Below are 15,759 nucleotides of genomic sequence, written 5' to 3'. Positions count from 1 at the left end.
GTCGAGAGATAAAACTCCCACAGCTGAGTTTCCGCTTGATTACTCCTTTTCCCCTATCACTTGCAACTGACTCTGACCCTTTTTGATCTCTATAACCTAGTTCCCATGTCCAAATTATCCTACTGATTTTTTTGTTTTGTTTTGTAATTTATATCTTCAGGGACGCCTGGGTGGCTCAGAGGTTGGGTGTCTGCCTTTAGCCCAGGGCGTGATCCCGGAGTTCCAGGATCGAGTCCCACATCAGGCTCCTTGCATGGAGCCTGCTTCTCCCTCTGCCTATGTCTCTGCCTCTCTCCGTGTGTCTCTCACGAATAAATAAATACAATCTTTAAAAGGAATTATATCTTAATGTGCAGAGTCTAACATGTATGAGATTGCAACCTAGTTACAGGCATGAACAGGCATAAAAGATCAATGGAACCTAACAAAAATATACCACAACCCCATACTTTCAAAGTGGAGGACGTACCTTCACATTGTCCTAGTCCTTACAGGATCTAAAAAAAGCCAAAAATACTGAGACAAGGTTGATAAAATGTTTGATTACTTAAACAGATTCAGTATTTGTGGGCCACGATTACTTTCCATGAACTAATGCGTGTATTGTAACTTTATTAATGATCCATATTATAACGGTTTCTACCTTTGTTTCTGAGAGAGATTTTCTAGTCTTTAAGACTCAAAACAAACAACATTCTTTCCCTCTAGCATACACTGAAGCATATTCGTTGCTTGATAAATGTTTTTGGCTAAAAATACTCAACTATGCAATAATCATACGCATTTTTCAATAAATTATCGGTGATACCTTTTTGTCATCACTTGTCCCACGTGACTCTTGACACAGAAGACCCTCCGCGTCTGAATGCCCACACCACAGGTAGCCTCTCCATTCCAGCCAATGGTTGCATTAAGGGCAGTTACCAATGTGTCTTCAGAACAGGGGCCCCAAGGCAATGTCTCCCAGTAGAGCTGCATACAGGAATGGTCATTGCATGAACGATACTCTTGGAGGGCCTGACTAGGAGGACATGGTTTTCCACCTGCGAAAATCAAAATTAAAAAAAAAAAAAGACATAGTTGTTTCTGTTTATTGCCATGTTTCTGTCATTTTGTCATTCTTAATTTTGTTATTTTTGCTGTTTTAATGGTCCAAAAGGATGGTGTTTTTGACACAGGATTCCAAAGGCCTGAGCCTCTGTACCTTTCTGCCCACTCTGGGGCCATGGTCCTTTTGTCCTGAGTAACAATCTAAGGACAATATGTTTCACTTTTCCCTCTTAAGTAATAGGCAGCAGTACATATTGATTAAACCAAAACTAAAATCAACAACAACAATAAAACCAGATTCTATTTCCCACCTTCAGATCATGTATCTCTGCGATAAACTCCAAATGAATCTGCTTTTATTTTAGTAACATGATGACTACATAAATTAGCCAGTTACCTGTAGTAGCCCATGACCTTGAAGTGATATTAGGTCAAACATATGCATTTATACTCACATTACCTATATATGGCACCTTTTTCCTAAAACAGCATTATTTTTCTCAGAGAATCATTTTAAGACAGCCATCCTCCATCAACCAATACATTCTACTGCAATTTGAGAAGTCCAGAAGTATTTCTTAAAGTTTGGCAGAAGAGAGCCCAGCCTTAAACTCTGAAATAATATCTGACAATGTGTTATCCACTGGCAGGGAAACCAGACAGATGTGCATCCTTACACTCTTGGGTGAGTCAGACAATCAAATTTCATTACTGTCTTTTCTTTCATATTTTTATATCCATGTAAAACTGGCATTTATCTAAAGTATTGATTTTTCCCCCACTCTTCCACCCTATGATGTTTTATTCAGTGGGCCAAATGCTCAAAAAGATTTGTGACCTTGGTTTTGTTATTCTTGTTATTTTTTCCCATTAAATTCTACTGACTTTTTTCTCCTTCCAGAAATATAAAAGAGTGGGAAGCAACTGCACTTTAAGAATATGAAAATCTTCATTCATCTTGACCCTGGCCCCATTTTTCAGGATCACAGAACAGAATCTTGTTTCAAAAGGAGCTCCTCACAGCCAGGGGCCACACCACCCTGCTGTTCTAACTGAGCCATAGGCAGAGGAAGCCAAGGGAGAGCCTGAAAGAAAGGACATGCGTGTTTGGGGACAGAGACCATCACTATAAATGATAGAAACAGCTGCTCCTCCAATTTGTTCTGATGTCACCCGTTTACATTTCCATAGCACATTTTAGCTCCTTCAAAGCCATTTTCAGAGCCTTCATCTTCTTCCCTCTCACAACATGCCAGCATGACAGAACAGGAAATCAGGCCGATGTTAGTGGCAGTTCCTGGTTAAGAGCCATGTCTCTTGATTTCTAATTTGGAGCTGTTTTTACCAGATATATTTCAATTATATTCCCAAATGTATGAGCTACCTGAAGCTGGATATGTGTCAACCAAACTCTGTTTTGTTTTTTTCCCCTCAAGAAAGTATAATGAAAAATAACATCCATCTGACTGCCATGGCCTGTACATGGGGTTGGGCTAAGGCAATTCCTGCAGATATGGGATCCATTCTAGATAAACTAGAGGATTTTAGACAAAAGGCATACATGGAGATGAAACTTAATTCTTATTCAGGCAATAGAGCTATCATCCATATGTGGCTACATCCGCAATACGACTTTTTCAACTGCCTGCTAGAAAAAAAAATAATAATTTAGCAATAGACTCCACTATTGAACCCTTTACTATTACTCACCTTCTCCAGCCAATGCCAGGATAGTCCTTGACCTGGTCTGTTTCCCATCCGAGTTTTTGTTTGAACAAGACTGGGAACAGGATGACCACTCTGTCCATTCACTCAGCACACAATCCATTCGGCAGGGAATTTCACAAGCCATCCTTTCAGGAGGAGGGGATGCTGGGCAGAGACTCCCTGATACATCTTCTCCTGTAATCAACCAGATCGAGACAGATACTGATTAATGCACAATTGAGGACAGTCCAAGGAACATTTAGGTTCGTTGCTTCCTCTATTACTTCAGTTTAGCGGAGAAGACTTCACCTGGTGTCTAAACCAATAAAGTGTGAAAAATGATGGTTTCTTCCGCAATTCATAATATTTATGTCAAGCAAACCTGCCAGGAGATCATTTGGCATTTAGAAAGGTAGATACCACAGCAAAACTCTCATTTGTCAACCTTCCCAGGGACAAAGTGGGCTTTTTCCAGGAACAATTTAGCCATGGATGGCTAGAGATAGACATGATTGACGTGCTATTGACAACGATGTATAATAAGTATATGTTTTCCACAAGACAGAGGCCAGAGTAGTCTGTTGGCCTGAAAACCTCAATTTATGTTGAACATTCTATTTGATGCTATAAGGAATTAGATCATTCTAATTACCTATTGGATGTTTTTACCTCCATAAACATAACTTTAAACAAGTTTATCACATGATGATACTTTTGTTCTATTTGTACATAGTGGTAAATAATCCCAAATCACAATGGAAAGGGACTTGTGGTTAAAATTATATAATGTGGACACATAGGTTGAAAGCCCATCTGAAATTTTCCCTAAAATATTTATTATTCCCCCTCTGAATGATCCGATGAACTACTCAAACCAAAATAATTATATATATAAAATAATGGGGGGTAGTTTTGTTTTACAATGGACAGATGTTAAGACTAAGGGGATCATTTCTAAGTTACTTTTCTCTATCTCTAACTACAATAATTTTAAAAAATCCTCTTTTAGGTTATTTACTCACTATTCTTAGAATTCTAATGTTACTCTTTACAGATAATAGTCCAACTCTCACCATGTGCCCTGCTCACTGTCTCCTCATAAAAACAGACATGTAGAATAATGATTTCACTTATAGTTTGAAGTAACAACACATAATGTGGAATGGCATCTATAGGAAAGGCGGTTTCGTCTGTGTGACTTTAAGCCCATGGAATTCTCCTGTCATAATATGCTTGACACAAAAAATAACTACAAAGGGGACTAGTGTTTATGGGGCATCTCCTTTGTGCCAGGCACCATCCTCGTAAGAAGCGCTTAGAGACAGATTTAATCCATTTTGTTTTATAGATGAGGAGTCAGCGTTTCTGGAAGGGAAAACTTGCTCAGGGCACACAGGCCTGAGTTGGGAATGAAATTAAAACTTTCTGACTCCAAAACTTCTGCTTTTCCCATTAACCACGCTGTGTCTAATTCCAAGGAGATGGATATTCCTTTGCTGAGGAAGTAAATAAAACCAGCCGACAGTGAGCAAGACTGCCTGGAGGAGAAGACAGTACACTGTTAATATCTGCATTCATATTTGCAAATGAGGCCAGGCTCATTGCCCCTGAGGTACAAATAAAACTTTTCAAGCATATTATGAGAAGTAATAGAGATTCTAGCAGATAATCAAGCTGAAAGACCAGTTCCAATCATTCTCTTTTCAGTCTTAATCTATTTTCAGGTTGAGTCCACACTATATGTTACACACATAAACACACGCACACAGATATTCTCTGTCTCTCTCACACACACACACACCCCGATACAGCCGAAGGGTAGTCTTTCCAAGTCTGGAAGCAAGGAGACCAAACAAATGCCCAATCTGCATCTAATCAAAAGTTAATTTCCACATTTGTGAATACTATTAACACAATTCTTATACAAAACACTCTAAAGCAGTGTTTTGCAAATGACATTTCTGAGGAATAACAGGGATTAGTAGGGCTCTTACAAAAAAGTGGGAGAAAGCTGTGAGTACTGAGTTAAAGTAGTAAAACTGGTTTCCTACTGAAGAAATACTCAGTGTTGAAAATACCAATGTATAATGTGAATTTCCCTGGGTGGAAATGGTGGGTAGTGTTTTTCAGCCTTATTTGACCAATGACAATTCTTTTTTGAGGAGAATGTCTCCTGTAAGTGGTATTTTCATGAATGTTTTTAGAAAACCCTGCCTTCAAGAGTGATAAAACAATCGAGATCTATTTGTTGAGCAAGTACTATATCCAAGATGTATGATGGGGCAAAAATTGGTGAAACTATTTACCTCCTCCAAGTTCACGATTCATAAGAGATAAGATACAAACATATACAAAAGAAACTTAGTCCAAAAGTAAATGCCAAGTTGCAAAGATGTGTCTCAGACAGAAAATTCTGTAGTAACTCAGGGAATAGAGGGTCCTCCGGAGACTAGCATGATAGTAGAAGGCTTTCAACACAGAAAAAATAGAAAGGTAAAAACTTGGTGGCAATGAAAGAGGGTACTTCAGGCAATGAAAGTATTAATAAAAGTATGGTGGTAGGAAAATACATGTATTTAAGAGATAATAGGGAAGGTGCATGAGAAGAGAAAACCCACATTGGAAGAGTGATGTGACATAAAGTTCTGAATGACTTAGATGGACACACAAGTTCTGTCATCTTTCTGCCTTCCTTAAAATCCCATTGCTCAAGTTTGCCATGACCCAAATTTAATATCCTTCCCAGCCACCATTCGGCACCCTCAGTATTCATGTCAGGAGCTCAAATGCTTTTTAAAACCTAAGCTTTCGTATAAACTGATATACCTATTTCCTCAGAGCAGTTAAATGTCAATTCCCACCAACATTTTGATAGCTTGTCTATACAGGTTAATTCAGACATGTGAGCAAACAGATGAGATTTTCTTTAGGGAAACCAAACCACTAGTCATAAGCAGGGTCTGTAATTTGTGAGTGAGCTGCACAATGGGATCCTAGTCACAGAGTATCCTAGCTGTCAAGTGTCTAAAGGTGAATCCTAAAAAAATTAAATAAAATAATAAAAAAAAATAAAGGAGGATGCTAGCACCATATATCCTCCTGAATACATCACTTAACTTATTTGAACCTCAATTATTTGTAATAAAGAAATAATAAGACATTTCAGGGATATTCTAAGGATTATAAATCATTTATGTGACCTACATAGCAAGGCATCTAGCACATGGAGGACTCTTAATATATACAAAGCTTTAAAAAAAAGTTTGCAAAGATATATGCAACAAAAACCTAATGGTCTTCTTTATCTGAAAAATCTAGAGATTTATGTCACAGCCATGGAAAACACTTGCTTTGCCACTCATATATGTGTACAAATAACAACCAACAGCTTCACAGGCGGGTTCACATAAACTATAAAAACTATTTATAATTATCCAGATCATTTTATTTATATGACTGGTGAATCTAAACCATTAAGAGCCAAAAATAAAGCACTTGAGCCTGAATAACCTCATCTGCCCATCTACATCAGTATAATTATCTTCCCATTGTACAGAGAGAATCCATCTCAAAAGAAGAGTGTTTATACTTTCCTGTTTTCATTTTCTCAGATGGATCAATGAGACCAACTGAAATCTCAGGCAAGCATGGAAAATAAAGTGGCACATGGGACAGAAACGTAGCCATTAAAAGTGATTTTCACAAGCTCTGATAATCTAATGTCATAATAAAATAGAATATATTTAAGAGGGAAATTGAATTCATCTTTCAAGAAGACTGTGAAATTGCTTCCAGCCCTCATCAGCCTCCCTAGGATCAATAATGACAAACTCCACATTCTCTCCTCATAGAGTAGACTTATTTAAACCAATTGTGACTTAGAACATGGAATATGATGCTGCTTCAATGTGGCCACTCAGTATTTTTTTTTAATAATTTAACAAGGTGAAATTCACATTATATTAAATTAACCATTTTAGAGTAAACACTTCAGTAACATTTAGTAAACCACAATGTTGTGTAACCACCACCTCTACCTAGTTTCAAAACGTTTTCATCACTCTGAAATAAAACCCTTTACCCACTAAGCATATTCTCCAGATTACCCTCTCACCTCAGACTCTGGTAGGCACCAAGCTATGTTCTGTCTCTACAGATTTATCTATTTTGAGTATTTCATATCAATGGAATCATATAATTTCTGACCTTTTGTGTCTGGCTTTTTTCACTTACCATAACACTTTGCAGGTCCACCCATGTTGTACCACATACACTACTTTATTCCTTTTATGACGGAATAATATTGCATTGTATGCATATACCACAATTCATTCATCCATTCTTTTGGCTACTGTGAATAGTGCTGCTATGCACATGTTTATATATGTACATGTCTGAGTACTTGTTTTCAATTATTTTCAGTATATGTTTAACAGCAAAATTTCAGGGTCATATTCATCATTCAGTTTTGTTTGTGATTCTGGGGACTGTGGCATAGATGGCCAGATGACTAGGTCTTGGCCATAGCTCACACTACTGTCCTCCTGTCTACCCATTCCCAGCTAAAAGCAAAAGTACTTAGATGAAAGAAAGATTCCTGACATTTGAATTCAGTCACAATTCCCTGAAAATGTTTATTTTTCCAGTTCAAATACTACTTAAAGTATAAAGAGCTCATGTAGACTCTATGGCTACTGGTCAAGCCACCATGTAAATTTAATGCTAATAAGCTATCAGAATTTGGGCTTCCTGCAGCAAACTGGTATTTAAACTATACCTATGCCATGTGCTACATCCTATAACATTGTTTTATGACCTCTAAGGAATTAGAATTTAATATTGTGAAGTACCATCTATCTTTAGTATTTTTAAAGATTTATTTATTTATTTTAGAGAGAGAAGGAGAGAGAGCAAGTGTAGGGGGAAGGGGCAGAGGAAGAGGGAGAATCTCAAGTAGATTCCTCACTGAGTGCAGAGCCCAACAAGGGGCTTGACCTCACAACCCTGAGATCATGATCTGAGCTGAAATCAAGAGTTGGACACTCAGTGGACTGAGGCACACAGGAGCTCCTATCTATCTTTTATAACAATAGAACAAACAACTACTATTCTTAGTTTTCTGACCTATAATATGTATAGAGAAGAGAAAGGATTATAAACAAAATGAAGGAAGAAAAGAGAAACCCAGCTATTCACAAATCTACAGTATAATTGGAGAGTAGACCAACATTTTGTCAGTATGCAAACTTCAAACCATCTTGCTCTCTCTCAAATAATGCACTCTGGGTACTTTATTGATATTTTCTCTTGTATGCTATTATACTATCTATGGAAAATAATGAAACAGTTATTGAAAATACTCTACATGTCATAAAATTTTATGTCCTATTTAAATCTCAGAAAAGAATGCCGATAAATGTTGATTAAATGCTTGCCAACAGCTGAGTAAGATGTCAACCGATAGTACATAGCAGATTTACTGGAACTGACATGTGCTTAATTTCATTTTTAAATTTAAATGTTACCTTCTTAAAGGTACGCAGCCCCTGGCCACTTCTGGACTGAGACCCTAATCAGCTAAGGAAATGTTTATATTTCAAGCCAATACAAAATAAAACAAAAGCTAAGGGCTAAGCAGAATCTGTGTGCAACAATGCAGTGCCAGCAATACAATGACTGTTTCTGCTTACTCATCTCACAATTCGAAATGTATTTGTCTACCTACTTGACACATATAGAGAGATGAAGAAACCGGATGTTAGAGATTGTCAAGGTCCTAAAAACAAAAATAACTGTGATGAAATAACATCAGCATCTTATATTTGAGAAAGCATAGAGCATATCATACTCTGTGCTAACCACATTAATGTAGTGGCTTACTGAATATGAAGCATAACATCATCTGTTAGGTACCATTGGTACACCTGAGACACAGGAAGGTTATAAACAAACCCTGCTCAAAGCCATATAGCTGGGAAGTGTCTGAACTGGGCCTAGAAAATACATCTACTAGACATTACCACTATATTCTTATCTATGATAGTGTCCTGCTTCCTGGCTCCTATTGCACATCTGCACTCCACATGACATTGCTTTTAGCTGTAGCCAAAGCATAAAGAAGGGATTCCACACAATCCATTGTCAGCTAATCAGCAAATGTGATATTAGGATAAGCCCAAAGGGGTGAGCATTGGTCATCTGGGAATTGCATCTTGGGGTGGGGATGAATATTGCAAAAATGGAAAAGATAAGTGGATGAAAAAAAGCTCAGAATGGAAAGATGGTATAATAAGAGAGAGAACACAAGACCAAACAGGAAGAGGAAAGTAAGAGAGTAGGGTCCTCAGCTCAACGCCCCACAAATTACCTGGATAACTTTCAAACCATCCTGAGCACCTAGGAACTCCACCTGAGATGTAAAGAGAGCACAGCTGGAACGCTCCAGAGAAGGGTTTGCGCTTCTAACAAGGTAGGAAGGTGGAGAAAAAATAAACAATCCAGTGGGGGAGGCCCCCAGGGAGCTGGGCTGAGGGCCGGGGAGAGCCTGGGGACAGGCAGGCCCAGCCCCCGGGAAGCGGGAACTTTCCACCCCGCCCTCCTCTCCCCGGAGGGAAAGGCCTCCAGGGCGTCAGCAGGGGGTCGAGCAGGCCAGCAGGAGGGCGGGGGACCCCCAGGTCCCGGGGTCACGAGCAGAGGAGGGAGCCGGGGGAGAGCGCACCCCCACCGCGGCCCATCTCGGGGCAGGGCTGGAGCGCACCCCGGGGCCTCGGGGGAAGCCGGGGTCGGGCGGGAGCCCCCGGAGGGGTGAAGGCGGGGGCCACGGGCCTGGGGGGCAACGGTGCCCAGCGAGCCCGGCACCTGGCAGGGGCGGGGCATCCCCCAGGGGCGCGCACCTGAGACAGCACCGCAGGCCCCGCCCCCAGGAGACCCGCTGGAAGGACCGGGGAAGGGCGAGCTCCGGACCCAGCAGGCTGGGAAGCTCCAGGACCGAGGGAATAAAGTATGTACAACTAGAGGGTTCCCCCCGTTTTATTTTTTTTTTTCTTTTTCCGTTACAACTTTTTTATATCAGACTAAAAATTTCCAATATTTTTTCTCTTTTCCCGCCTTAACTACAATATTTTAGCACCTCTTCATTTTTAAGTTTTTTTTTTTTCCTTTTTGCTTTCATAGTTCTACAAATATAGGTCTTACGTATATTTTTCACTTCTGGATTCCCTTCAACATAATCCATTTAATTTTGGGAGATATACAAGATATGTATTTTTGTTTTGTGTTTTTTGTTTTCTCTGCCTCATTTTGTTCTACACTGGCGAAGTTAATACCTTCTAAACCATGACCAGCATAAACCCAGAACGAAGTGGAACACTGTGCTGGTTCATTCTGTGAGATTATATTCTCTCTTCATTCCCATTCTGCCCCCCTCTTTTATCTTGTTTATGTTTTGGTGGTCAATGTTGGGGCTTTCTACAAGTATTGCTGGTTTACATAAACTTGAGACTGAGCTGAAACATACAGAACAAAATAGACTCATAACCAAGAGGATCATCCTCTAGGACCTCTCAGATCAATTACATTCTCTTTCCACCACCACTTCTTTACCACCATCATCTCCCAGTACACCCCTTCTTCCCATTTTTCTCTTTTTCCTCTTTACTTTTCTTTGATTCTTTTTATTTTTTCTTCTTCTTTGGGATTTTTTTTTTTTTTACTACTTTGTTTTAAAGTTTGTTTTTCACTTTAGTGGTCTTTTGTTTTACTTTGTTCTGAACTTCTTTTTCATTTTCTGGTCTCTGACCTTGTCAGAATCATCTAGGGTGGAATTTACTTAGGACGGGGTTGATATTCTTGACTCAGCCAGCTCATACAGCCACTCTACACTGAGCAAAATGACTAGAAGGAAGAATTCACCATAAAAGAAAGAATCAGAAACAGTACTCTCTGCCACAGAGATACAGAATATGGATTTCAATTCAATGTCAGAAAGCCAATTCAGAAGAAAAGTTATAAAGCTACTGGTGGCTCTGGAAAAAGCATAAAGGACTCTAGAGACTTCATGACTGCAGAATTTAGATTTAATCAGGCTGAAATTAAAAACAAATTCAATGAGATGCAATCCAAACTGGATGTCCTAAGTGGTAGGGTTAATGAGGTGGAAGATTGAGTAACATAGAAGACAACTTGATGGCAAGGAAGGAAGCGGAGGAAAAAAAAAGAAAAGCAATTAAGAGACCATGAGGAGGGGTGCCTGGTGGCTCAGTGGTGGAGCGTCTGCCTTTGGCTTGCGTCGTGATCCCGGTCATGGAATTGTGTCCCTCATTGGGCTCCTCATGTGGAATCTGCTTTTCCCTCTCCGAGTGTCTCTGCCTAACTTTCTGTGTTTTTCGTGAATAAATAACTAAAATCTTAAAAAAAAGAAAGACCATGAGGAAAAGTTTAGAGGAAGAGAGGGCCACAAAGTATATTTGAACAAATCGTAGCTGAGAACTTCCGAATTTGGGGAGGGAAACAGGCATTCAGATACAGGAGATAGAGAGGCTCACCCCCCAAATCAATAAAAAACATTCAACACCTTGACATTTAATAGTAAAACTTGCAAATTCCAAGGATAAAGAGAAACTCAAAGCAGTGAGAGACAAGAGATCCCTAACTTATATGGGGAGAAATATCAGATTAACAGCAGACCTCTCCACAGAGACCTGGCAGGCCAGAAAGGGCTGGCAGGATATATTCAAGGCACTAAATGAGAAGAACATGCAGCCAAGAATACTTTATGCAGCAAGGCTCTCATTCAGAATAGAAGGAGAGATAAAGAGCTTCCAAGACAGGCATAAATTGAAAGAATATGTGACCATCAAACCAGCACTGCAAGAAATATTAAGGGAGACCCTGTAAAAGAAGAGGAAGTCCAAAGAAACAATCCAGAAAAACAGGGACTGAATAGGTATTATGATGACACTAAATTCATATCTTTCAATAGTAATTCTGAACGTGAATGGGCTAAATGATCCCACCAAAAGACGAAGGGTTTCAGACTGGATAAAAAAGCAAGACCCATCTATTTGCTGTCTCCAAGAGACTCATTTGAGACCTAAGGACACCTCCAGCCTGAAAATGATATGTTAGACAACCATTTACCATTCAAATGGTCCTCAAAAGAAAGCTGGGGTAGCAATCCTCATATCAGATAAATTAAAGTTTATCCCAAAGACTGCAGTAAGAGATGAAAAGGGACACTATATCATACTTAAAGGGTCTATCCAACAAAAAGACCTGCAAATCATGAATTTTTATGCCCCTAATGTGGGAGCTGCCAAGTATATCAATCAATAATCAAAAAGTAAAGAGATACTTAGATGATAATACACTAATAGAAGGAGACTTCACATGGCACTTTCTGCAAATAACAGATATTCTAAGAACACCAAAGAAACAATGACCTTAAATGATACAATAGACCAGATGGATTTCACAGATATACACAGAACTTTCTATCTGAACACAACTGAATACACATTCTTCTCAAGTGCATATGGTACTTTCTCCAGAATAGACCCCATATGGGGCACAAATCAGGTCTCAACCAATACCAAAAGATTAGGATTGTCCCCTGCATATTTTCAGACCACAACGTTTTGATACTAGAACTGAATCACAAGAAGAAATTTGGAAGATACTCAAACACGTGGAGGTTAAAGAACATCCTACTAAAAGATCAAAGGGTCAACCAGGAAATTAGATAAGAATTAAAGAGATTCATTGAAACTAATGAAAAGGAAGATACAACCATTCAAAATCATTGGGATACAGCAAAAGCAGTCCTAAGAGGGAAACACATCACAATATAATCCTCCCTCTAAAAATTGGAAAAAACTCAAATACACAATCTTACCTTGCACCTAAAGGAATTGGAGAAAGAACAGCAAGTAAAACCTACACCAGGCAGAAGAAGGGAGATAATAAAGATTCGAGCAGAACTCCATGAAATCGAGACCAGAAGAACTGTAGAACAGGTCAACAAAACCAGGAGTTGGTTCTTTGAAATAATTAATAAGATAGATAAACCATTAAAAAGAAAAAAAAAAGACTCAAATTAATAAAATCAAGAATGGAAGATAAGAGATCATGACCAATACCAAGGAACTACAAAGGATTTTTAAAACGTATTATGAGCAGCTATGTGCCAACAAATTAGGCAATCTAGAAGAAATGATGCATTTCTGGAAAACCGCAGATTACCAAAACTGGAGCAGGAAGAAAGAGAAAACCTTAGGCCAATAACCAGTGAGGAAATTGAAGCAGTCATCAAAAACTTCCCAAGATACAAAGTCCAGGGCCAGGTGGCTTCCCAGGGGAATTCTATCAAACGTTTAAAGATGGGCAGCCTGGGTGGCTCAGTGGTTTAGCGCTGCCTTCAGGCCAGGGAGTGGTCCTGGAGACCCAGGCTCGAGTGCCACGTCAGGCTCCCTGCACAGAGCCCACTTCTCCCTCAGCCTGTGCCTCTGCCTCTCTGCCTCTCTGTGTCTCTCATGAATAAATAAATAAATAATCTTAAAAAAAAAAAAAAAACGCTTAAAGAAGAAACAACACCTATTCTACTAAAGCTGTTCTGAAGGATATCAAGGGACCTAATACTCTCAAACTCATTTTATGAGGTCAGCATCACCTTGATCCCAAAACCAGATAAAGACCCCACCAAAAAGGAGAATTATAGACCAATATCCTTGATAACCACAGATGCAAAACTTCTCAACAAGATACTAGCCAATAGGATCTAACAGTACATTAAGATTATTCACCATGACCAAGTGGGATTTATCCCCAGGATGCAATGTTGGTTCAACACTCATAAAACAATCAACGTGATAGATAATATCAACAAGACAAAAAAACAAGAACCATATGATCCTGTCAGTAGATGCAGAGAAGGCATTTGACAAAATACAGCATCCATTCCTGATCAAAACTCTTCAGAGTGTAGGGATAGAGGGAACATTCCTCAGCATCTTAAAAGCCATTTACTAAAAACCCACAGCATATATCATTCTCAGTGGGAAAAACTGAGAGTTTTTCCTCTAGGATCAGGAACATGACAGGGATGTCCACTCTCACCACTGTTATTCAACATAGTACTAGAAGTCCTACCCTCAGTGATCAGGCAAAAAAAAAAAAAAGAAGAAGAAAGAAAAGAAGAAAAAAGAAAAGAAAAGAAGAAAAGAAATGAAAAGAAAGAAAAAGAAATAAAAGGCATTGAAATTGGCAAAGAAGAAGTCAAACTCTCCCCCTTCACAAATGACATGATACTGTACATAGAGAACCCAAAAGACTCTACCCCAAGATTGCTAGAACTCATACAGCAATTCAGCAGTGTGGCAGGATGCAAAATCAGTGCCCAGAAATCAGTGGCATTTCTATACACTAACAATGAGACTGTAGAAAGAGAAATTTAGGAATCAGTCCCATCTACAATTGCATCTAAAACCATAAGATACCTAGGAATAAACCTAACCAAAATGGGTAAAGGATCTATACCCTAAAAACTACAAACCCTTCTGAAAGAAACTGTGGAAGACACAAAGAGATGGAAAAATATTCCATGCTCATGGATTGGAAGAATTAATATTGTGGAAATGTCTATGCTACCCCAGACAATTTACACGTTCAATGCAATCCCTATCAAAATACCATGGACTTTCTTCAGAGTTGGAACAAATCATCTTAAGATTAGTGTGGAATCAGAAAAGACCTCGAATAGCCAGGGGAATATTGAAAAAGAAAATCAGAACTGGGGTATCACAATGTCAGATTTCAGGTTGTACTACAAAGCTGTGATCATCAAGACAGTGTGGTACTGGCACAAAAACAGACACATAGATCAATGGAACAGAATAAAGAACCCAGAAATGGGCCCTCAACTCTATGGTCAACTAATATTCAACAAAGCAGGAAAGAGTATCCACTGAAAAGAGGACAGGATCTTCAATAAATGGTGCTGGGAAAATTGGACAGCCACATGCAGAAGAATGAAACTAGACCATTCTCTTACACCATACACAAAGATAAACTCAAAATGTATGAAAGATGTAAATGTGAGAGAAGAATCATCGAAATCCTAGAGGAGAATACAGGCAATACTCTTTTAGAACTTGGCCACAGCAACTTTTTGCAAGATACATCTATGAAGGCAAGGGAAACAAAGTCAAAAATTAACTACTGGGACTAGTCAATATAAAAAGCTTCTGCAGAGCAAAAGAAACAGTCCACAAAACTAAAAGACAACCTACAGAATGGGAGAAGATATTTGCAAATGACATATCAGATTAAGGGCTAGTATCCAAGATCTGTGAAGAACTTATGAAAGTCAACATCCAAGAATCAAACAATCCAATCATGAAATGGGCGGAAGGCATGAACAGACATTTCACCAAAGAAGACATACACATGGCCAGCAAGCGCATGAGAAAATGCTCCACATCATTTGCCATCAGGGAAATACAAATCAAAAATACAATGAGATACCACCTCACACCAGTGAGAATGGCGAAAATTAACAAGTCAGGAAACACAAATGTTGGAGAGGATGTGGACTTGCACTGTTGGTGGGAATGTGAACTGGTGCAGCCACTCTGGAAAACTGTGTGAAGGTTCTAAAAGAGTTAAAAATAGAGCTACCCTACGACCCAGCAATTGCACTACTGGGTATTCACCCCAGAGATACATATGCAGTGGAATGCCGGGACACCTGCACCCCAATGTTTCTAGCAGCAATGTCCACAATAGCCAAACTGTGGAAGGAGCCTTGGTGTCCATCAAAAGATGAATGGATAAAGAAGCTGTGGTCTATGTATACAGTGGAATGTTACTCAGCCATTAGAAAGGATGAATACCCACCATTTGCTTCGATGTGGATGGAACTGGAGGGTATGATGCTGAGTGAAGTAAGTCAATCAAAGAAGGACAATCATCATATGGTTTCACTTATATGGGGAATATAAGAAATAG

At 39.1% G+C, this 15,759-nt stretch overlaps 1 protein-coding gene across 1 annotated transcript in view; it reads right to left on the bottom strand.

Moving 5' to 3' along the window:
* THSD7B (thrombospondin type 1 domain containing 7B) overlaps window positions 1–15,759 on the bottom strand; it is a 726,789-nt gene that overhangs the window by 385,233 nt on the left and 325,797 nt on the right. The window contains exons 7-8 of the mRNA XM_077861538.1: window positions 2,761–2,952; window positions 809–1,043 (exon numbers count right to left, since the gene is read on the bottom strand). Coding sequence (XP_077717664.1) covers window positions 809–1,043; window positions 2,761–2,952 — 427 coding nt within the window. The remainder of the gene's footprint in view (window positions 1–808; window positions 1,044–2,760; window positions 2,953–15,759) is intronic.

Source organism: Canis aureus, chromosome 20, assembly GCF_053574225.1.
Source record: "Canis aureus isolate CA01 chromosome 20, VMU_Caureus_v.1.0, whole genome shotgun sequence".
Classification (NCBI taxonomy): domain Eukaryota; kingdom Metazoa; phylum Chordata; class Mammalia; order Carnivora; family Canidae; genus Canis; species Canis aureus.
The sequence above is the reverse complement of the archived record's forward strand: the minus strand, read 5'-3'. Positions and strand labels throughout refer to the sequence as shown.